At 36.6% G+C, this 25,293-nt stretch overlaps 2 protein-coding genes across 2 annotated transcripts; both read right to left on the reverse strand.

Moving 5' to 3' along the window:
- Positions 1 to 3,313: 3,313 nt before the first annotated feature.
- On the reverse strand, positions 3,314 to 10,262 carry LOC120634999. The gene is made up of 6 exons (XM_039905905.1): positions 10,026 to 10,262; positions 8,392 to 8,526; positions 6,526 to 6,669; positions 5,217 to 5,224; positions 4,777 to 4,883; positions 3,314 to 3,831 (listed from the first exon to the last, which is right to left on the reverse strand). Exons 1-6 carry the CDS (start codon positions 10,260 to 10,262, stop codon positions 3,314 to 3,316), a joined length of 1,149 nt encoding a protein of 382 aa, XP_039761839.1.
- A 4,347-nt stretch (positions 10,263 to 14,609) lies between these two features.
- On the reverse strand, positions 14,610 to 25,093 carry LOC120635368 (zinc finger protein 271-like). The gene is made up of 8 exons (XM_039906364.1): positions 24,861 to 25,093; positions 23,282 to 23,453; positions 22,280 to 22,372; positions 21,275 to 21,409; positions 20,006 to 20,455; positions 19,195 to 19,289; positions 18,585 to 18,643; positions 14,610 to 17,845 (listed from the first exon to the last, which is right to left on the reverse strand). Exons 1-8 carry the CDS (start codon positions 24,953 to 24,955, stop codon positions 16,500 to 16,502), a joined length of 2,445 nt encoding a protein of 814 aa, XP_039762298.1. The 5' UTR covers positions 24,956 to 25,093; the 3' UTR covers positions 14,610 to 16,499.
- Between the last annotated feature and the right edge of the window lie 200 nt (positions 25,094 to 25,293).

A 25,293-nucleotide genomic window follows, 5' to 3' on the forward strand; every position in this document is an offset into this window, starting at 1 on the left:
CGTCTTTGGGGATTTTAATAAAGACTTGTTAACAAAGGATACCAGGGCCAAACAATATAAAGAGCTAATTAAAGGTGCAGGTTACATACTACTTAATAAAATAAGCGGCAAATACTGTACAAGGGAATGCTTAACAAATAAATAAATTATAGATTATGTTAGTACCAATTTGAAACGTGATTTTTTCCACCTTGCTCTTATTGATCCGCCAATGTCAGACCATAAACAATTATATTTGGAAATAAACAAAACTAAACCACCGCAAAAAATTACGACTCCAATATAAAGCAGTTGACTATAAAAAACTGACAACCTTACTGAACGAAACTGAATTGGATAATTTAGGCAACGATTACAACGAAAGACTTACAATAATTATAAAAGCGAATAAAAGATGTCACAGATTCATGTAAAATATTAAAAACCAAAATTCTATATTAAAAAAAGAGATATATGAAAAGAATAATTTATGGGTAAAACTAAAGCAGAATAAAAAAGATGATAACTTAAAAATGCAATTTAATACAAAGAGTGCCTCTGTATCTGAATATATAAAAACTACTAAAAATACTTACCTACTATTATAAAGAATTTATGAAATGTCTTAACAAACCGAAACAAATGTGGAACTTAATGAATTATCTAGCAAAAAACAAACTCCTGCTCCCCCCAAACCAATTGATAGTGTAACTATTACTAATCCTTACAAAATTTGTGAATCGTTTAATCAATATTTCTCTATTGGACCTATCCTAGCAAATAACATATCATATTTTTTTTATTTTTTTGTAAACATACTTTATGCACCATCCACTTTCCACTTTTTTATCGGCTTCGTATGCTAAGGTTGCCTTTAAAAGATCACTTTTAGTGATAATGCCGCCTTTGCACCCTAGCACTAAGTATTATTACTGTTTTCCTTGTTTTTTTTCCTATTGTGTTGTGTTGCAATAAAGTTTTTCTATTCTATTCTAAGTTCTACCATAATGATATCTCTCATACCCTGCCAGCAATTTCCCTACAGGCTGGCACGGAGCTATCTACTTCTAAAGCTTGTACAACCGATGAAACAAAAAAATAATATCCAACCTTCATAATAATTGAAGTGTTGGAATAGATTGCATAAGAACTAAAGTAGTGAAATGCTTAGTAAACAAAATAGAGAATCCATTAAAAGAATGCTTCAATTACTTACTAGCACATGGAATATTTCCAGATTCACAAAAACTTGCAAAGGTTACGCCAATTTTCAAATCAGGCCATAATACAGATCCAGGAAACTATAGAGCTATATCTGTGCTGCCAGTACTGTCAAAAGTTCTGGAAAGAATACTATGCAATAGAGTGAAACAATACCTGGACTCAATTAATTTTATCTTTGTCCGACAATATGGCTTTAGACCGAAAAGTACTCTTACTGCAACGATTGACATTGTCACTAAAGTCAAACACAGTATTGACGGCAAAAACATAGTTCTAGGCATTTTTATCGATCTGAAAAAGGCCTTCGATACTGTGAGCCCTAAATTGCTGTTAAAAAAGCTTGAAACAATTAGAATAAAAGGCATTGCCCTTAAAATGTTTTAATCATATCTAACCAATAGAACACAAATTGTTAAGTTAGCCAACCACGAGAGCAAGGCTTTGTCAGTAACATGTGGCGTTCCACAGGGCTCCATTTTAGGTCCGCTACTTTTTCTAGTCTACATAAACAGCATCCAAGAATTAGGATTACACGGTCATTTAACACTTTATGCAGACGATACCTGTTTGTTTTACTTTGGATCATCTATTGGAACTCTTATTAGTCATGCTCAAGATGATTTAAATACTTTGTCTGCATGGTTTAAATATAATCTATTAACAATAAATATTTCAAAAACATCCAACATAATCTTTAAAGCTAAAAATAAATTAATTCAATCATATCAACCTCTTACTATTGACAACATTACGTTACTGCAGAAACACAATGAAAAATACCTAGGCCTAAGAGTAGATAGCAATTTAAACTGGAATACACATATTGAACACCTAAGATGCAAATTAGCATTAATGACTGGCACCATCAAAAATCTAGCACGATGTATTCCCCGGGAGCTAAGTTACATTGTGTATAATACCCTTATTAAACCACATTTGATCTGATTGAAGTCTGGGGAAGTGCCACCAAAACAAGATCAGCTCATCTGCAAACTGCTCAAAATAAAATACTAAAAACACTTTTCCAATATCCTTTTCGAACTTCCACCAAAAAAATCTATAGTGATACTAAAATTGAGATTGAGGAATGTTAAAGCATATTTATTAGTGCATATTTATTAGAAAATCAATAAACAAAACAATCCACACTAATATCACTTTCAAAAAAATAAAACTCGTCGAGCCAGTTTCCTTATCTAACCTCGAACTAGAACAAATTATGGTGAAAAATCCCTTACCTTTGAAGGCGCCAAATTTTATAATAAAATACCTATACTTATAAAAAATGTAAACTCATTCAATGTATTCAAAACTAAATTAGCTTCTTATATATTAAGTAATACCAATAAATTTAAAGACGAATACATCGAATGAGTAGATAATAGTAAAATTGAATTTAGTTTAGTGTAATGGCGAAGTGTATTAATTTATTATAGAAAATTAAGTTTCCTATGTAAGTGACTTAGGTCTTTTTATGGAATTGAATGTCTGTAAACCTAAACCTAAATAATTTCTACAATTTTTCAGAAGAGGCTTCAAATTCATATGCCTATCTACCTTTTTATAGTATTTTGTGCTATAAATGTATAAATGAAAACAACAAATAAATAAGTGTTGATGCAGTCTGAGATGGTAACGGGCTGACCTTTTAGGGGTATGGCAGTTAAAAGACACTCTAATCGGTTTCTACGCGACATCGTACTGGAACGCTAAATCACTTGGCAGAACTTCTTTGTCGGTAGGGTGGTAACAAGCCACCAGTCCAGAGAAAATTCAGAAAATATAAATTACAACCGAGACCTCCCAACATAGACCTCAGCACTCACAGCTGCGCAACGGAGGTCGTCATGCGGAAATAGGGAAGAGAAAAAGAAAATAAGAGAAGAGAAAGCGAGAGTACATTAGGAAGAATTGCAGTCATAGGCTAACTGGTAAAGTAATAGAAAAATAAATATAAGATCATATTAAACCGTGTCCGTGTAGGTCCGGACCGAGTTTATATATAGATAAAAAAAATAACCTGACTTGTCAAAATAATGCTACACTCTTCTCGTGCATACAGTATGAAAAAGATAACACATACTATTGTACACTGCAAATTTTATTTAGTTTAATTTAGAGATTTGCGTACACCAGCTTCGGCGTTACTATTATTATTTTTTAATATTTTCCTTCTGTAAACTTTGATGGATTTCACTAACTTCCTCGCAGAAGTTTTCGACTGATCCTTCAGTTTACAACGTAGGTAACGTATCTTTTTTAGCGCACTCTGCATGTGAACTGCTTTCTTTTCTTCCAGCGATCGTTTCTTTATGGGAAGTACTCTGAGAGAGTTCTGTACATCGAAGTTTTCAATATCACTAATTTGAGGATCGTCTATCGGGTTAGAACCATTCCAGACTTTGTACTTCAGATAGTATCTCATTATGTCGCCGGTGTCCCGTTTTTGAACTGATTTGACATCTGTCAACGGTGTTGGCGGGAAATGCGGTAAGGGGCGGCCATTTTCTACCTGTTCTAGGATTTCTAGCTGTTGTTGTTTATTATCTTCTGTCGCCGGTTGTTGTCTATGGTTTGATGTTTGTTGTTCAATATTTCCAGTTGATTCAGTAGGTAATGAGGAATCACCTGTAAAACAAAATCAATATAATTGATATAAAACTAGTTTCTAACAATAAGAAGTGGTACAACCGATCTGAATCTGAGATCCCTCTCATTATTTCGACTGTTAAAGCAGGACGTATTCACGAAATTTAAAGTTTTTTTTATTACACTACAAGTTAACCCTTGACTGCAATATCAAAGTGATGATGCAGCATAAGATGGCTAACCTGTTACGGAGTATGGTAGTCATACCACTTATCGGTTTCTACGCGGTATCGCACCGGAACACTAAATCGCTTAGCGGCACATCTCTGTCGATAGGGTGGTAGTGGTGGACTAGCCACGGCAAAGCCTCCCACCAGACAAACTGAAAAGGTTAGAATTTTGACGGCCGTTTGGCGCAGTGTGCAGCGACCCTGCTTTCTGAGTTCCAGGCCGTGGGTTCGATTCCCACAACTGGAAAATGTTTGTGTGATGAACATGAACGTTTTTCAGTGTCTGGGTGTTTATCTGTATATTCATAAAAATATTCAGCGCTTATCTTAGTACCCATAACACAAGCTACGCTTACTTTACGGCTAGATGGCGATGTGTGTATGTGCCTAGCTTGTGTTATGGGTACTAAGATGAGTGATGAATATTTTTAATGAATAATATACATTAATACTTATAATGTACAGATAAACACCCAGACACTGGACAACATTCATGTTCAATGTTCATCACACAAACATTTTCCATTAATGGGAATCGACTCATGGATTTGGAAAGCAGGGTCGCTGACCACTGCGCCAATCGTACGTCAAACAGTTAAGATCTTACAATTTTTTTCTGTAAAACCTATTTCTTACCTGTAACAGCAAAAAATAAAAATTGAATTGAATTGAACGCGTGATATGTAGTTTACTGGTAATGAGTTGATATGATGATGAAAACATTATTTTGTATGCAATGGTTCACCTGATATACTGTCATTCGAACTGGTCTCGACGGGATTGCCATGCTTGGAGCCGTAGCCCGTCAGGTACGCTAGCTTGTCCAGAGTCCACGCCAGTTGTATCAGATCGGCGTCATCGCTGTCACCATCCTAATGACGGATTGCGAAAGTGATGTATTTTTGACAGCAGTTTTTAACATACTAAAGTAAAAGCAAGGAAATGTTCCACAAAGTGTCGCCCCGTGTCCATCAATCTGAACCGGTGTTTAGCCTCGTGTGCCTATAATTATACCGGAACCTACGCCCTTCAGGCCGGAACACGGCATTGCAAGGTAGCCCCGTAACTTATAGTAGAATAAAAAAAAAAATGTAAACCCACTCATCTCAGCCTGAGCGTAATTTTTACAGTGAAACTCATTAAAATGTGTTACGTTGAATTTATTTGATGTCACATAAACGTAAACGTTACAACTTTTCCTCCTAAGACAATTCACGTCAGACACTCGGTACCCGACTTGGCGTAAATAATTCAAATAATTTCATACGGTCAACTATGGAGGGTAGAGGTAAGGAGGATCATCTGTGTATATGAAAAAGTGTCCGTCAAAATGTATTAAATTAGGATGGCGCCACATTTGCATCAAGGTAACTCTTAAAAGAAGCGCCAAATATTGTTAGAGTAGGCTTGAAAAATAAACAAGGAAGTAAGGTTATATTTACCACAATATTTTGTACAACGTAAGTTGTTGAAATTCTCAATAATTAACTACTTTAGTCGATAATGACATTAAATTTTTTAACTCGGCATACTTCAATTCATCTACGATTGCTACATTCATACCATACCCTGTGCATCCACCAGCGCCATTGTGGAGGATTTTTGAACTGTTATTTAGCGCATACAACTGGACACTTTTTCAACTTTTCTCCCATATAAGATGACTCTCCTTACCTCTACCCTCCATACGGTCAACGCACAAGTTCTACAAAAAGTTTTACAATGGTACCCCCATATTTTTGTATATACACTTTTTACGGATAGCTGCATTTTAGCATATCGGCATATTGAATTAAGTGATTCCAAAAAAACAGTTTTAAATTTTTTTTATTTTTGAGATTAACTCAATATCTACCAGTTCGAATTGGTTAAAATTTTCAGAAGTTTGGCGAAACTCAATTACAATCTGTTCAAAAGTTATAAGAGGGTCACATACACACATACAATCACACACACACAGATCCATACAGAGCCATACCAGATCATTGGCTCTTTGAAAGAATTTGCTGCGGGCCCCGCGCTTGCTAAATCTGGCACTGCCTTTCCGAGGAACCAGGGCCACGTTCCTAGACCAGGGGGTACATCAAAACAAACCTGGCGGCGAACTTCCATAGCGGAAGCGCAGAAGATTAAATATAATAATAAATAAAAAATTAAATATACAACAACAATACACACATCGCCATCTAGCCCCAAAGTAAGCGTAGCTTGTGTCATTGGTACTAAGATGACTGATGAATATTTTTATGAATAACATAAATAAATACTGAGAATATACATATAAACACTGAAAAACATTCATGCTCATCACACAAACATTTTCCAGTAGTGGGAATCGAACCCACGGTCTTGGGCTCAGAAAGCAGGGTCGCCGCAAACTGCGCCAATGGGTCGTCCTAATCGGGAGTTAAGTTGAGCACGTGGCCCCAAATGGGGGACGTAGGACGCATAGAATAAGACTACGTCTGCCGGGTCTGCTTGTAAATAAAAAAAAAATGCAAACCTTGTTGGTATTCTCATAGGCTTTATCTCTTAATTTATCTGTGGTGAGTAGAGCCATCTCAGACAATTTTTGCACATAATATTTCTTTTTCTCCGCTTTCTCGCATTTTGTTTGTTCTTCTGTATTCGTTTTTGGCATGTTGGGCTGCAACTTCATAATAATATTAAGTGTATCGCTGTCCGTATAGGTTTAGTATGCGGATTGTGTTTTTTGATATTATCTGTTGTTTTTCAAATTCAAAGTATATTATGTAGTGCCGATCTTATAAAACTAGGATATTTCGACGACCTCTTTGGTACAGTGGTGAGCGCTGTGATCTTATGAGTGAATGTCTCTGGTTCGATTCCCGGTAGGGATAGTTTATTAATTTAGAATTTCTAGTGGAACGCCTCAGCCGTGGGTAATTAAATAAAAAAATAATTTATTACGACAATACACACATCGCCATCTAGCCCTCATCATGTTCATAGGTACTTAGATGACTGATGAATATATTAATGGATAATACACATAATTACTTATAATATAAAGTCAAAGTCAAAGTCAAATATATCTTTATTCAAATAGGCACATAGATGGCACTTTTGATGCGTTATTATATACAAAATGTGTACATAGCAGTGAGTAGTGATGGCGATAACTACAATCGTAAACTTAAAACTAAAGCTACGAGGGTTCCAATCGCGCCCTGGTCTAAGAAGAAGCCCACAACAAACTTAGCCGGGTGTTCTTTTTGTTATCACCATCTCACATTGTCATTAGAAAATATTTAAGAAGCAACCTGGTTAGAGCAATTGTTTACACCCAAGCTTTTTTATAATTTACGTAATCCTTTATACTATAATAGGACTTTTCTATAAGCTTTCGCTTAATACAAACTTTGAACTTCTTTAGTGACATCCCCAAGATATCAACCGGTAATTTATTGTAAAATTGTATACAATTTCCTTTAAATGAATTGCTTATTTTGTGTAGTCTAGTGTACTGCACTGCAAGTTTATTTTTGCTTCTAACGTTCAAATTATTGCAGTCACATTTTCTTTTAAATTTTGATATATTTTTGTGAACATACATTAAATTTTCAAATATGTATTGGCTCTTTCAATGACTCTCTCGGACCCGTTTTATAGATCGCACGAACAGCCTTCTTCTGCAGCACGAAAATAGTGCCAATATCAGCAGCATTACCCCATAGTAAAATTCCATATGACATAATGCTGTGAAAGTAACTAAAATAGACTAGCCTAGCAGTTTCTATGTCTGTCAGGTGGCGTATCTTCTTTACTGCATAGGCAGCAGAACTAAGCCTGTTCGATAAATTATTTACATGAGGGCCCCATTGAAGTTTAGCATCTAACGTTATTCCTAGAAATACTGTTGTATCCACCGGGTTCAATTCCTCATTATTAAGTAGTATAGTGGTTTTTACATGTTTAACATTTGGTAATGTGAATTTTATGCACTTAGTTTTATTTTCATTTAAAACCAAATTATTAGCTTCAAACCATTGTACTACTTTAGCGAGATAGTTGTTTACATCGTCTAAAGCTAATTCACGTCTCTTAATTTTGAACATAAGTGATGTATCATCAGCAAACAATACTATCCCGTGATTGTCCTTAACAAGGTAAGGCAGGATATATAAGGCAGGTATAAACAGATAAACACCCAGACATTGAAAAACATTCACGTAGGTACATCACACAAACATCAATAATCAAATGGCATCGCCGTGTAATTACAGGCATATGAGCCTGAACACCTTTGCCATCTGCTTGGTGCGTTCATTATTACTATAAAAAAATAAAAAATAAAAAGAAAACGTAGGTAGACGGAACACACTTGGGACTCTTACGCTGTCACTACTGTCGCTGTACTCACCTTCGAAGAGTTTTGAGTAGCAAAGAGTTTGTTGCAGTCATCAAGAGTGTCCCTGTACACAGACATTGCATCACTCAGCCCTTCTAAATACACTCCGCCATTTTTGATCACGCTTTCCACCTAAAATATTTAATTTGTTCCAAATAATAAAATCTCTTCATAACATATAACTACGAGGAAACAGAAAAAATATAAATAAATATTTAGTTTCCAACATCATATAACCTAATAAACGGAAGTTTGTGCTTAGACATTTCTAAATTTTACATTTTTGAGTTGTCATTTACCTAATTCTACTACTAAAACTGAAACTAAATGGATTAATCTTAAATACAAATAAATTGCCCAATTGAATAGATTTTCATACGTAAAAAATTTTGCACGCCTTTATGGAAAAACATGTTTGGATCAATTTTATTTTGTACCTTTTTACCATATATGTATTATGTAACCCATGTTTAATGCAAATAAATTAAATTATTATTATTATTATAACATTCACATACAGGTGGACGCACCGGCATATTGAGCGGAACACAAAAAAAGGTTTGATATCAGTATCATATAAGGTAGCTGGCTGGTTTATACGAGTACGTCATTTAATTTAAAAAGAAATATTTAAAAATTAAGAAAACAACTGAACATCACATTTTATGCAATTGTTTTAATTTTATTCAAATTCACCTTATCTGGAGCGAACTTCGAGTATTTCTTCCTTCTGAGTTTGATTTAAAATTTCATTGAAATACTGTTTTTTGTAAGTTTTTTTTAATCACGTATCTTTCTGGAGTTGATGACTGAATTATGCCTGACTTAGCCCCAACGGAGATTGCCAGGGCACTCGAAATGCGAAACCTACAGAGTGATATCCAGAGATCTTCGTCGACCATCGTTCCGCTGAATATTGCCGGTGTATTTATTTTCCGATTTTCTATTTCTGTAGTACAAAAATTAATACTGAATGATATTCAACCTCCCTTCTTTGAACCACTCTATTAAGGACTGTATACAGAATCCTCATTCGCATGTAGTGCATAATGTCCAAAAACAGTGAAAACGCCTCGCGCACGTCTCACTTCACACCCGCAGAATCATGCCAGCTCAGAAACTTGTCCACATTTTCCCATTTTATGGTTTTAGTTTAGAACATTAGAGGTAAAATAATTACTGTCAACTGCTAAATGGTATAAAGTGCTTAAACGCCTATTCGAGAAACACTCCTAAAGTGGAGTGGTTTTTGATTTCGATTTCTATATGTTTTTAATTCTGTGATCATCAAGGTCAAGGTCAAGGTCTCTTCACAGAATGAAAAGGGTTTAGGTGATCATACCATAAGTGAAATACCAAATCGGTTTTTAAGCTGGCCAAATGCAGATTGGTAGACTTCACACGTCCTTGAAAACTTAATGGAGAGAACTCTCAGGCATGCAGGTTTCCTCACGTTGTTTTCATCCACTGTTTAAAGCAAGTAATATTTAAATTGCTTAATTTAAAAACGCACATGACTCCGAAAAGTCAGTGGGGCGTGCCGGGGTTCGAATTCGATCTCTATCTATTACCGCACCGCTTTATTTTAGGTACATACTTTGCATAATAAAGTTAAATTTATAATAAATTACCTCTTTCTTTTTAAAAGTCTCATGGTTGAATTTCTCTGCATAATTCGCAGTATACATAATTTCGTTGTCATCCTCACTGGCAACACCGGACAAGTTTTCATCATCGTAATTACCCTCGTCGAATTGTTCTTTGCTCTCCAAATTCTCCACTTCCGCCATATCGACAATCCATGACGTCACGTCCGACAAAATAACCGCGAACGTGATCACGGAGAACGCGCTTTTGACAGCTGTCATTTTTTTCCCGCCCTTTTACAAACTTCAAATGACGCCTGAATGCTGCAAAGATCGAGCTATTTTTTTTGGTCTCCTCTCAGAATGTGTAGTGGACCTAGCCAGTGGCGTGCACTTCATACATGCACAAAAGCACTGGCTACCCTAAAACTGATATATAACTCGTATAAGAGGAGAATTTTAGCAGTTTTATGCAATTATTCCTGCTGTATGCATACCCGGGTGAGAAACCCAGTGCACGCCACTGGACCTAGGCCTTAGTCCACCACGCTCGCCGAGTAGTTTCTTCCGAGTAGTTACTGCGGTTTGGTAGATTTCACACTTTGGGGATAATATGAAGAACTCTCGGGCATGCAGGTTTCCTTACGATGTTTTCCTTTACCTTTACAGCAAGTGATATTTAATCATAATAAAAACTCTTTATTACACCTAATAATAATTAAAAAAAAAAACAGGAAACTATACTTCGTATGAACTAATGGAGCGTAAATCCCATGCAGGATTTAATGCCTTTGTTAAAAAAGTCAACTGCGAGTCGGACTTTCGCAAGAAGGGCACTTTACCATGTCAAAAAAAAAATACCCGGCTAAGTTTGTTGTGGGCTCTTCTTAGAGCAGGGCGCGTTTGGAACCCTCGTAGCTTCAGGTTTAAGTTGGTGAACGAAGTTATCACCATCCCCTTTTAATTATGTAAACATATATGTATGAACGCTTCATAAGTGCCTGTGATAGGCCTACATGAATAAAGAAATTTTGAATTGAATTTAATTGTATTATCTGTTGTATGGAAGCCCTTAAATATTAATTATATTCTGTTAATAGTATTCGTTGATAAGCGGCAACAAAATCATCTGTGAAAATTTCTATCACGGTTATGAAATAAAACTGGTGACAGACGGACGCACAGACTGTTTCTACGCGACATCGCACCGGGACGCTTAATCGCTTAGCGGCACGTCATTGTCGGCTAGGTGGTAACTAGCCACGGCGGAAGGCTCCCACCATACCAGACCAGAGAAGAACATTAATAAGAAAATACAGAAATTATGAATTAACATCTTCTACATTAACATCTTGTCAACCAATGGACGTCCATTGCAGGACACATACTACTGTACCGACGAGGTTCAGGGGCCCCTGCGACTTCGGTTGAATTCATCTGTCCTCAACGTCTGGGTTCTACCAACGCTGCGTTTACCGGTGCGAGGTCGCCATTCCAGCACCTTGGGACCCTAACTTCCATCGGTTCTCGGAGCTACGAGTTTGTGTTCTGCGCATTGCCACTTCAACTTCACGACTCGTTGAGCTATGTCGCTTTTAATAACTCTGGTGCTATTCTACGGATCTCCTCATTCCAGATTTAACTTTTTAATTTAGCTTTAGATTTATTGCCGTCACTATCTCGGTTGACACCAAATTTAGCTAAGACAATGGCAATCTGGCGACAAATGTTTTAAAAATGTTTTCATTTCATCTCTTACAAAATACACGATTTATATTAGTGGTTGGCGTCTCCACGCTGGACTGACTGGAAATAGTTGGATCCATCCCCTCGTCGGGAGCTGGAGGACAGATCGCCCTTTTTATCCTCCAATCTGTCCTTCTACAGAGTTGCACAGGCAAAAAGGAGTCAAAAATTAAATCCCCTGACAGGGATTATAACAGTTTATTATTACACATATATTATTTCCACTTGTGAGCCAGTGCTCTGAGAGTTGATAAAGCTGTGGGAGAAGATACATTTTTATCCCTTCCCCGTTCAGATAATTGTCTCTGTACTGTAATATTAATATTTTAAGTAGAAATAAACTTGTAGTGCAGTTTACTGGGCTGCATAAAATTAGTAATTCATTTAAGGGTAATTGTATATCTTTTTATAACAAATGACCAGATGAAATCGTTGAGATGTCTCTCAATAAGTTCAAAGTTTATATAAAACGTAAGCTTATAGAAAAATCCTATTATAATATTAAGGATTACATGTATGATAAAAAGCTTTAAATTACTCTAACTTCATAGCTCAACATTAACTATACTGTGAGATGGTAATAACAAAAAAAACCTGGCAAGTTGTGGGCTCTTGTTAGACCAGGACGCGTTTGGAACCCCCCTAGCTTTAGTTTTAAATTAACGAATTCAGTTATCACCATCACTAACATTAGTGTAATATGTTAAATGTATGAACGCTTCATAAGTGCCTGTGATAAGGTCTACATGAATACAACATTTTTGAATTTCTCCTGGCCATGCTAGCCGTGCTGAGGGGACCAGATAGGAGTAATCCACTTTCCACCTTACCGGTTTACCGGTGCGGGGTCGCCATTCCAGCACCTTAAGACCCCAACGTCCATCGGTTCTCCGAGCTATGTGCCCTGCCCATTGCCACTTCAGCTTCGCGACTCGCTGAGCTTTGTCGGTAACTCTAGTTCTTCTACGGATCTCCTCATTTCTGATTTGATCACGTAGATACTCCTAGCATAGCTCTCTCCATCGCCCGCTAAGTGACTCTGAGCCTTCTTATGAGTCCCAACTGAGATTGTGGGCCTGTAACTATCTTTCTTATTCTTAAAACTCATACTTTTTTATCTGTTAAAAATATGTACTCACATCACAAAACACTAGCCGGCGGTCATCGACCGATTATGAACACATTGCGAACGTAACTAATGAGAAATTAGCCATTGTTAAAGATGTTGGGAAACAATCGGAAACCTTTTTTGCGCAATAGATCATTTCCCGCGGTTTCGTTGCGCGGAAGGAAATGCTTGGTTGGCCAACACCTCAGTTTAAAGAGCATACAGTTTTATATAAAACTAACGTCTGCGCACGACTTCGTCCGCGCTTGTTTTTGGGTTGGAAAAAGGTTACTTTGCGGAAATCCATGATATATTATGAAAATTAAGCTTAATTTGCTATACTCCGCGAAAAGCAGGAGAATTTGTATGGTGTAATTTATAATTTCTTCAATATTTATACTCCACACCAAACAGATCTTCGGCAATGTATCCAACAGTGGATAGTAATTATTTTACCTCTTATGTTTTAAACGGTTGACATTAAATGGGGAAATGGGATAGTTTGTGAGCTAGCAACATTCCTCGGGTGTGAGGTGAGACGTGCGCGTGTCGTTTTCACTTGTCGTGGTAGACAACGGCCTTAACCCTTCTCATTTAAATTTTTTGAAAGTAAAACTTCTTTTGGCACGAGTAGGGAGTAAATCAGATTTTTTTCTGACGGACGTAACGCTTACGTCAGACGTCTGTGAAGTTTCCGCAATTTAAAAATAATACTTCGGATTGGTCGTAAGTATATGTCATATACTCCATGATTTTTGACTTATACGCCAGGTAGTGCCAAATATCATAATCAATTAGGATTATTTATTTCCAATATTTTCAAACGGATCAATTGTGAATAGCAAAGTGAATAAAAATTCAATAGTTTAAAAAAATATATTTTAAATGAAATTTCGGAGTCCCAGCACGGCTAGCATAGCCAGGTGACAGTTATATCCCGGAGGAAAGGATATATTTAAAATTATATAATCGGGGGTCATAATTTTTATCTCCCGATTATATCCCCCGACTCCCCTTTTACTCTTTCTATATTAATGAAAGTTTTACTTCAATCGCGCGTAAAGGTTACAAGGCACACACTTTTTTATTATCTCTAAAGTCACTCTTTGGTGGCTCCCATTAAACAATATTAATCTTGGCAAAACAAAAATTAAGACATTCATGAATAAAGGTATGAAATTTTATTAAGCTTCATAAATAAAATAATTTTAAATTGTTAAATGTCAGACAATTGATATTATTACAAGCGTACAATTTACTGTGGCATAGACAAAATTAAAGCGACAGCATCTTGAGCAGATACTGACACTTAGTTTATATTTTTTATCTTTAAAAAAAATCCACATAGTTTATTATTTTTTTATTTCTTAATTTTGTGTAAACATACAGTACTATAATTAAAAAATAATAGTATATTACAAACCTGGGTGGTTTTCCGATGCTATACTTTAATTTAAAAAAAAAAAATAGGTGATAAATATTTATAATACTTTAACCGAATCGTTTCTCATGCCAGTTTGGTACCCATTATTATAAACCTACGAGAGAAAAAGTTGCGTACACGTACAGAATATACAGTAGGTATTAACTATATAATAAATTTCGTCACTTAGAACACAAGTGGGGTGTTAGAAAAATAAAACGCAGCTTTATTAATATGTTTAATTTATAATTCAATATAATAATATATATATATATTACATACTACATAAATGATAAATAACATATATATTTTGACGGCCTCCTTATGATCTCTGTGGTTTTAAGTGGGAGGTCCCGGGATTAAACCCCGGAATGGGTATTTATAATTTCTGATTTTCTCCGGTCTGGTCTGGGAGGCTTCGGCCGTGGTTGGTTACCGACAAAAACGTAGCGCCAAGCAATTAAGCGTTCCGTTACCAATACGGGGTATAGGTTATATAACTTATATATAACTGTCATACCCCCCCAAATACTTCCTCTGTATACAATACAACGTGTAACGGAACAACGAAATAATGTTGACGGGTGCATAAGTTAATTATATAAGGAATCACCCTGTAAAAATATTAAATCAAAAGAAGCATTTTTATTATTCCATACAAACTAATTTAAAACATTCAGAGTGTTTACTTATGACAACCCTATTGAGGATACAAGACCGACACGCGCATAGTACCTACGCTACGGGACACGTACCTATCAAAGTGACAGGTCACTTGATCACTTTTGCATGTGATGTTAGGTATCTAGTAAAACCACGGCAATGGTTTACTCAAAAACTATAAGGGTTTCGGTTTCGCAGATAAGTCTCAGAGACAGTAAATAATGTACCTCTGAAGCATGTGAAGTATTATTTCACTTTTCATTTACACGTTGTATATGTTATTGAATCAATGTTTGACATGTAACATGTTAAATATATGTACCCTTCATAAGAGCCTCTGTATAGGTCTACATGAATAAAACATTTTTAAATTTCGAATTTGAATTTTGATTTTGAATTAGAAATTATGCCGCTTGGTGGCGGCAGATGAGAATACAGTTATTACCCCCCCCCCCCTTTTTTTTTGTTTTAGAAAAGTTCTGTCGTAAACCCGTGCTAAATAGTTATAGGCAAAATTGAGCTGTAAATCAATACAAATAAGATCCGTTTTACTCCGATGTTCAAGTATTTCCATACTCGAAAACGACTCTTCGATTCCGAGTGAGCTAATCTTGTAAGGCTCCGTGCACATTTGAACTAGTTTTAGAACACGGGTTTTAAAAGGGTTTTTCTGTAGAACAAGTTCTTGCACGGTTCACTAAGGACTAAAATGTCTTTGAAACCGCAAATGTCGCAACCGGTATGAGTTTTTATGTAAATGGCTATTGGTCAAATTAAACGAGTAATGCTTATCTCCACTGTGAATTCTAGTACACTAGTAACTAATGACAGTGTCAAAGAAACGCTAAAATATTGTATTATCTAATGATATATACACATCATAAAAAAACGTATTTCTATTTACATTCGTATTGGTATTTATTTTTAACAAATAAAACAATTTTGTACCGCTTGAACTTCGAAAATATCTACGTAATAAGTATTTTGTGATCAAAAAATTATAATTTGCTAAGTTTTTCTTATATCAATACCAAAATCGATAAACTTTAGCTATCGAAAAACCCACTAAATCTCTCATTAGTCTATGACGCCACGAGTGCGGCCATGACACCCAGCGAGCGTTTTCGCGGGTTTTTTTCATTTAAATATAATTTGCAATTTATATCAACCAAACCTTTAATATTTCTTAATTATAGTCCAAAGGGTACACCACCACGATAATATTATGAGATTTGTCGATATTTCGACACAGTTGCATGGATCATGGTCACCATTAACGTGGCCACCATGTACCCGTTATATTTAAAAAATGTTTGGATATAGTAGAAAGTAGGTAGCCTAGTAGAGATCGCTTTTAAGCGATAAGACTGCCTATTGTACCTTTTCTTCTTTATTTTAATTCAGTATTATTTTTAATGCTTTGTTTTTTAGTGTATTTGATTTAATTTGTTAGTTAGATACTTCGGAACATCATTCAAGGTTATCAGGTTTTTCAAAATGAGTCATCACGCCTGTTACAAAACATATCCGCTGATATTCATCAGTCTGAACTCGCATATGGACTACGGCAATTCAAATATTAGCTGGTACAGCTCATATTAGGCTTTTCACCAGTATGGATCCTCATGTGCCTCGCTAGATTACAATTTTGAGTGAATTTGGCGTCACATACGTTACAAGAAAATGGCTTCTCGCCTGTGTGAGACCTGTTATGAATCGTCAAGCTTCGCTTATTCGCGAATTCGTAATTGCATAATTCACAATAATATTGTTTTCCAGCAATATGTGCCTTCAGATGCTCCGCGAGAGTACTGTTTTGTGTAAATCTGGCGTCACATAAATTACAAGAAAATGGCTCCTCGACAGCGTGAGTTCTCATGTGTATCACTAAGTTCATTTTGTTTGAGAAACCCTGATTGCACACTTCGCAAACACGCCCATGGGTTCTCATATGTTTTCTGAGTGCGCTGCGGAATGCAAAGTTCACGTCACATAAATTGCAATTAAAACGTTTTTCATTTGTGTGAGTTTTCATATGTCTCACGAGCGAACTGTTTTGGGTAAACTTCGATCCGCACTGCTTACAACTGAAGGACTTTTCACCAGTGTGAGCATCTACGTGTCTCTTGAGTGCACCGCTTTGTGTGAATTTTGCGTCACACAATGTACAAGAGAACGGCTTCTCGCCGGTGTGAGTTAGCTGATGTCTTATGAGAGAGCTATTTTGAGAAAATTTAACATCGCATATATCACATCTTAGAGATTTCCTACCAGTGTGAGTATCAATATGTCTTTTGAGTGCACCGCTTTGTGTGAACTTTGCGTCACACAATGTACAGGAGAACGGTTTCTCGCGTGTGTGCGTCCTTGAATGTGATATGAGGGAGCTGTTATGCGAAAATTTGGCATCGCACAGATCACAACTAAGTGGCTTTTCACCGGTATGGGTTTCAACGTGTCGTTTAAAAGCAGAACTCTGTGTGAATTTCGCATCACACAATGTACAAGAAAACGGTTTCTCGCGGTTGTGACTTCTTTGATGTGTTATGAGAGAGCTAGTTAGCGAAAATTTGGCATCGCATAAATTACAACTGAGAGTTTTCCCGCCGGCGTGACGCTCCATGTGTCTTTTATAGGCACCATGTTCCGCAAATTTGTCGTCGCACAACGCACAAGAAAATGGTTTCTCACCAGTGTGCCTTCTCATGTGCCTCATGAGCGAACACTTGTGCGCAAAAGTGTTGTTGCAGAACGCACAAGTGAATAACTGTCCTTCTGTAGTTTGATTGTCCTGTCTCAAATCACTACTCGGTGCTAATTCACGTCCAAATGATTTGGGAAGAGAAACGTTTCCGTCTATTTGGATTTCAACAGTTTCCTCTTTAGCATCGTTATGTTCACTGGAGGGCAGTTCAAAGTGTGGGACTGGAACAACAAACCAATTTGTTATTATCGTGTCACCTTATAGCATTATTTAGAGTTTCGGCTTTCCTAGAAGAAAAATATTCCGAGATTATAATAAAATAATAAATAAATATACTACGACAATACACACATCGCAATCTAGCCCCAAAGTAAGCGTAGCTTGTGTTAAAAGTACTAAGATGACTGATGAATATTTTTATGAATATTGTACATAAATACTTATAATATACAGATAAACACCCAGACGCTGAAAAACATTCATTTTCATAACACAAACAGTTTCCAGTAGTGAGAATCGAGAAAGCAGGGTCGCTGCCCACTGCGCCAATCGGCCGGCAAAAAAAAAGCATTCCATGTTCCAAAATGCAATATATTCATGCTTGAATATTTCATAAAGATCTGTGCCATGGGTAAGCTAAACATAGGAAACGAAGAAATAAACAGACACTTTCGTATTTATACTATTAGGATAGATTGTACAACGAAATCCACGTAGTCCACCAAGCCGCACTGGGCCAGCGTGGTGGACTACGGCTTCACCCCATTCTCGATGTGAGAGGAGATCCCGTAGTGAGCCGATAATGGATTGATATGATGATGATTTATTTTATTTTACTCTTTATTTGCACACAAATACAAGTTAAAGAAACAAAAGAAAGCTGTAGATGGCAGTGGGCATGTAGTCTTTAAATGAAAAAAAAAAAAAAAAAACTTAACCAAAGTGAAAAAAAAAACTTACCCAAAGTGTGGCCTAATGATGCGGCAGGTTGTGGTTGATTTATCCTATGTACGGCTTGCCTGTATAAGAAGTTACTTAAATTAAAAATTAAAAAACACCCATCAAACAATCGGCGGCGTCCATCTTGGATTTGAAATTTATTAATGGCGCCACAAAATGGCGGACGAATGAATGAATGAATACACTTTTTTTGTACACAACCAAGAAAATTCACAGAGATACATACACGGTCGGACGGACACAAATTACAAATTACAATTACATTTTTTTTTTCACAAATCCCTCAATGAAATGATAGGGCTTTCCTTACTAATAGAATACTGTGACAAACTTAAAACCAAGATGGCTGACACTACACTATTATAGCAATTCCATTTCGATATGGGTATCAAAAGAACAGGCCTGACTAGTAGTATAACGTACACTATATTGAAAGTCAGGTGTTTTTAAAATTTTATTTTAGTTTGATAGGGATATATATGACTACCTTACCCCCAAACAGGTCAGCCCGCTACCATCTTAGACTGCATCATCACTTACCACCAGGTGAGCTTGCAGTCAAGAGCTATGTGGGGGTGAAATAATAAAAAAAAAAGGATAATATACTGACTTGCTATCAACTATGCGTAGCTGTGTAGAACAGCTTGATGCGGCAGGTTTACCAGGCTCGCATAGCTGTGAGGTATCATTATCACCATCGCTATCCTGGCGAGTGCAAAAGACAACGCTTTATTTTAACGGAAAAATTTTTTTAGTCAATATTGCAATGGGTAGCAGAAGAACATGTTATAAAAAATAAATACAATATATCCCCCTGTGCTGATCTAGCATGGACGGCGACGAACCAAGGACTTGAAGTCTACCCGAGAAACCTGTTACCCACATTACCAGGGAGCAAGAGATGGAAAGGGGAGGGGGTGAGGGGCCGGTGGGAGGGGAAGAGGTGGGTCACATGGGAGGGGAGATATATTTCGTCAAGATAGCATGAGGTTGCAGACAGGTTATGCAAAACAATAAAGAAATAGATACATATAGTTACACAATAGCCCCCTGTGCTGATCAGGCATGGAGGTTTTGTGAGCCAAGAACGTGAAGTCTACCCAAGAACCCTATACCACATTTCCAGGGGGCAAGAGAGGGAAAGGGGAGCGGTAGGTGGAGGGTAAAGGGGAGGGGTAGGTGGGAGGGTAAAGTGGAGGGGTAGGTGGGAGGGGAAAGGGTTGGGTTCATATGAGAAGTTGGAGGTGGAAGGGAAAGACGTGGGTCATATGAGAGGGGGAGGCAGTGGAGAAGGGGGAGAAAGCAGAGGGGAAAGGGGTGGGGGAGATGGGAGGGGTGTAGAGAAGGGGGAGAAAGTGGAGGGGGTGAAGAAGGGGACGTAGGGGAAAAATATTTGTGGCAAAATGTTCAAGCTATCTAACCTGTAAATGCATGCTCATATGCTCGTTGTACGCCAAATCACTTATTAACTCTGCATCACAAAGCGTACAACTGAAGATATTTAATTCTTTCTTCAACGGGACCTGCGCTTCCAACACTTGTACCTCATACGCAAAGGGAGCTGGTTTCTGGTTTATTTTGTTGCATGTTTCATCATCACGTTGTCTTTCTTCCAACAGCATGCTATCATCGGATAAGTATTCTTCTTTAATGACAACATTTCCTTCGTGTTTGTGACTATCTGAGTCTTCATCATTTGACATGAAGTCATAACACGGTTCATTTTTCACTATCTCAATTTCAACAACGGCCCGTCCCGTTTCCTCTAATTTTGCGCGTTCGCTTTGGACTTCATAGTCACCGTTGTCACGTATTGTTGACATTATTTCGTTTTCAGTGTGGTTTAACATTTGTATATGTTGTATTGTTATCTGGAACATATTATGTGTGTTCATAATTAAACAAATATGATTTATTATTATTACTATTTAATAGCATTTAAATATAAAAAAAAGATTTTTATTGTTTTTCAGTTTCTGGGTTTATATGTAAATTATAAGTATTTATGTATATTATTCTTAAAAATATTAATCAGCCATCTTAGTACCCAAACTATGCTTGCTTTGGGGCTAGATGGATGAAGATTCTCTCGCTTTTTCTTCTCTTCTTTCTCTCTTTCCTCTCTCTAGATACAATGTATACTATGTGATCGATAAACATGCTTGGGTGTGAATTATTGCTTTAACCAAGAGATGGTGATAACAAAAAAGACACCTGACTAATTTTGCTGTAGGCTTCTTCTTATATCAACACGCGTTTGAAACCCACGTAGCTTTATTTTTAATTTATCGAGCCCGCTTCGCCGGGCTAGATTTTGCTTCATTTTGTTTAAACAATAAACTTACTTCAATTAATTTTTAATTTAAGTTTCATAATATATCAAATCTTTTATTTTTCTCTGTATTCTTTCTCTTCTCGAGCGGGTGAAGATCATTATCTACACCCATTTACACCCTACAATAGAATATCATCATAGTAAATAAAAGCTGTATTTTCAGTTTGACAGTTCAAAACTAGGAGTGCTCCGATCGTCACCAAACTTTACAGGATTACTCGCCAGTTTAATCCGGAGATTCCCTGAAAGTTTCATTAAAATCGGTCCAGCCGTTTCGGAGCCTCTACAGAACATATCCACACACTTTCTCTTTTATATATATAGATATATATACATGTGTATGAGAAGTACTCACAAATTTATATTTTTCTACTAAGTCCATCATCAGTGTACGGGCTCTCAAAGTCTTTTCTCTGAATTTATTGCAGTTCAGCAGGCCCTCTGCACATTGTTCGCAGAGTGTCTGTCTCAGGTTTCTACTACCACCCAACTAAAACAACTGTATTGTTTACAAATCTATAAAAATCCAAAATAATACAAAATTCATTTATTTCAAATTCAAGTTAGGTTAACTCTACAACTTGTAACGGAATTACGAAATACCGTTGAAGGGTGCATAAGTATATTACGTAAGGAATCATCCTGTAAAGAATTAATTAAAAAAAAGGATATTTATTTTTCCATACAAACTAATTCAAAACATTTATGACAACCCTATTGAAGATAAAAGACCGACACGTGCGCAGTACCTACGCTACGCGATGCGTACTAAAGGATACTATACAACGTGTAACAGAATTACGAAATAATATTGAAGGATACATAAGCATATCTCATAAGGAATCACCCTGTAAAATATTAAATCAATAGAAGCATATTTATTTTTCCATACAAACTAATTCAATACATTGTGTTTACTTTTGACAACCCTATTGAAGATAAAAGACCGAAGCGCGCATAGTGCCTAATAGTGACAGGAGTCACGTGATTTTAATCTTGCATTTTGCTGTGGCTGTTTCCTTCAGTAAAAACTATGGCAGTGGTTTACTCAAAAACTATTAGCGTTCCACAGATAAGTCTCAGAGACAGTACATAATGTACCTCTAAAGCCTGTAAAGTATTAATTCGGTTTTCATCTACACATTGTATATATATTACGAAAACATATTATTGAAATGAAAAAAAAAATTCGAGTTAAAATGTTCTTACGAATCTAGTCCTTACAAAAAGCAACACAAAAATAGAATTATCCAATTTGGTCCAGATGTTCGGAAGTTAATAATGACACATATATTTCGACGATTACTTTTATTTATTTGAATGTTTAGAAGAAAAAGAAGATAGATAAGAAACCACTTACAAGATATCCGGTTAACTTTTCATATGCTTCTTCCAATTTAAGTTTACTCATTAGCATAACCTTTCTGTCTGTGTGTAGGCATATCATGCAAACCTATGATTATAACAATTAATATATTATTAGTTAGTGCTACAAAGTATATTGTTATATGAAGAATTTGGCATCATGAACTTTACCTTTGCAGCATACAAAGTTTTACAGTAATTTTATTAAGTGGGTAAATAACTTTTTATAATCATAAATTCATATTTCCCAGATATTGTTGATTAGGATTTTTACGAATACGCTAATAATTATTATTTAATTAATAAATATATTTCAGAAAAAAAATAAAAAAAGGATTTTATTAACTTATGTTTTGGCTGTACGGTGATATACCTTTGCCTGTTCCCTATGGAAAAGAATTAAAAAAAACGATCAATGTCCAAAATAATTAAGTCGGTGCCTGGTTGTTATTTCGATGTAAATATAACTGCACTATCGATACACTTGCCGTAGAGGCAAACTATCCCTCCGTCACAAGGTAACCCTGCATAAAACGCCCCCGACGTCGAGCCTAGGCGGCGACGTCCGAAGCATGTCCTGTACGACACTGACGATCAAATAACTACGGACAATGTGTCCCAACAGCAGACAAACACACAGCCAAACAGGGCCCCGATTTCTGACGTCATCCGGACGAGGATCCTTACCACGGGCGTTCGGACTAATCGGTCCATAGAGGACTGAAGTGTATCGATAATGCCGTATATGTTTATATATTATATGCATTATTAATTTTAGCAATTAAAATATCGCTTCCTTCAACGGTGGAGCAAAACATCGTGAGGAATTCTGCATACCTGAAAGATCTCCATAAAGTTCTTTAAGGCGTGTGCAGTCCACCAATCCACTCTGTGCCAGAGTGGTGAACTTTGGCCTAAACTCCTTCTCATTGTGGAAGGAGACTCATGCCCAGTAGTGAGCTGATAAGGGGTTGATAAAGATTAAGTTATGATTTACCTGCACAGTAGAAGGGATAGCATCAGTGGCAATTTGTCTTAAGCCATTCCCTGTTTCACAAATGTCGTCATCTAGAAAATGCTGCGAGCAGACAACCGTAGACTTGAGCAGCTGGTCTGTCAAGCCTAGGGCTTTTATCCATGTAGCACAGCGATTTACTTCACTGGGTAACCTAGAAATTACCATTTATATTAAATAATAGTAATAAATATACTATGAAAATACACATGTAGTCCCAAAGTAAGCGTAGCTTGTGTTATGGGTACTAAGATGACTGAATAATATACTCAAATACTTATAATATATATGTAAACACCCAGATGCTGAAAAACATTCCTGTTCATTACATAAACATTTCCAGGACCGGTGGAGTTGAACCAACGGCCTTGGACTCGGAAAGAAGGGTCTGCCCACTGCGCCAATCGCCCGTCGAATCTATGATTTACAAAAGTTCTCGGCAACTTCATCCGGATAAACTGTTTAATGCTTTAATAGTACTCCTTCGCTTAGTAAATTTTGTAATATATCATTATAACAATATATTTTGTGAAATAACTTTTTATTATTATTATTATTACTACTATACTTGATGATAAGTAGAAAACCATTGTCTATAAACAGGGCAAACTTCACAGGGCATGCAAGGAACACATCCTGAAAATTGCCACCCGGTTCATCAACCTGAGGTCAGTGTCGTGCCTAAAGGGTATGCACAGGGTATGCAGATAATAATAAAATAATAAATAAATACACTACAACAATACACACATCACCATCAAGACCCAAAGTAAGCGTAGCTTGTGTTATGGGTACTAAGAAGACTGATGAATAATTATATGAATAATATACATAAATACTTATAATATATAGATAAACACACCCAGACACTGAAAAACATTCATGTTCATAAACATTGTCCAGTTGTGGGAATCGAACCCACAGCCTTGGCTCAGAAAGCAGGGTAGCTGCCCACTGCGCCAATCGGCCGTCAGATGATATAAAATGAAGAAAATCTCCAGATTAACCTATAAAAAAACTTAAGGATAGGCATTGTAAGAGTTATAAAAATCCTAACCAAGTATTTGTAACTCTTACTGGAGATTTCATTCAATTTTATATCAGCTGCATACCCTGCGCATACCCTCTTTGCACACCACTTCCTGAGGCGTAGGTGTCAAACCTCATGTACCTGTAATTACACCAGAAACCATGCTCTTCAAACTAGAACACAGCAATGCAGTAGAAATAAGCATGACAATAGTACTTCCCCGGATGAGTCTGCCACAGTTTCTAGTATTAGTAAAAACCACAGCAAAATCCTCACTCCATAACACATTAGAGAAAATAGATAAATTACGATTTTTCAAATTTTCCCTGCTGTGGATCGAGCCAGGGACCATCTAGATATAATACCACAGCTCCTACCACTGCGCTAGTGAGGTCGTCAAGTAAAAACAGCATTTCACAGCTTAGATTTCACTGCTTTTGTATTATTTTGTACACACACATACACATATCCTTAATTGATGATTGAGGGGTCGGATATACATCCTTCACGTCAGAGCTAACTGAAACTCACCTATGAAAAGAAATCGCATTGTCCTTGCCCGTGCTATTGAAGGAAGTATTTCCACAGAAAGGAACACAACACTGCATTTTATTGTCTTCTCTCATTGCTCTTAACTCACGAGCTTAATCGAGTCCCCGAATATTCAATATTTTATTTTGTAATTCAAGCAAATGTTATAAAAATATAGTTACCACCACCATTAATTCTGTGGTTATCATGACAAATACCCGCACATAAATCAGTCTACGGCACCTACTTATCATTAATCTGTGCCAGCGATAATATTCTGTGACACGGGTTACTACTACCACCGTCTTTACTCTTTACTTCTCTGTATCTCCATACTTCTCTGTCTACGACTACCACACTGCTGTATAAACTTCAATTCACATCTTTCAATATTCGCCAAAATCAGCCGAAATTCGCGAAGCTCAGCTGTTTT

Source organism: Pararge aegeria, chromosome 26, assembly GCF_905163445.1.
Source record: "Pararge aegeria chromosome 26, ilParAegt1.1, whole genome shotgun sequence".
Taxonomy (NCBI): Eukaryota; Metazoa; Arthropoda; class Insecta; order Lepidoptera; family Nymphalidae; genus Pararge; species Pararge aegeria.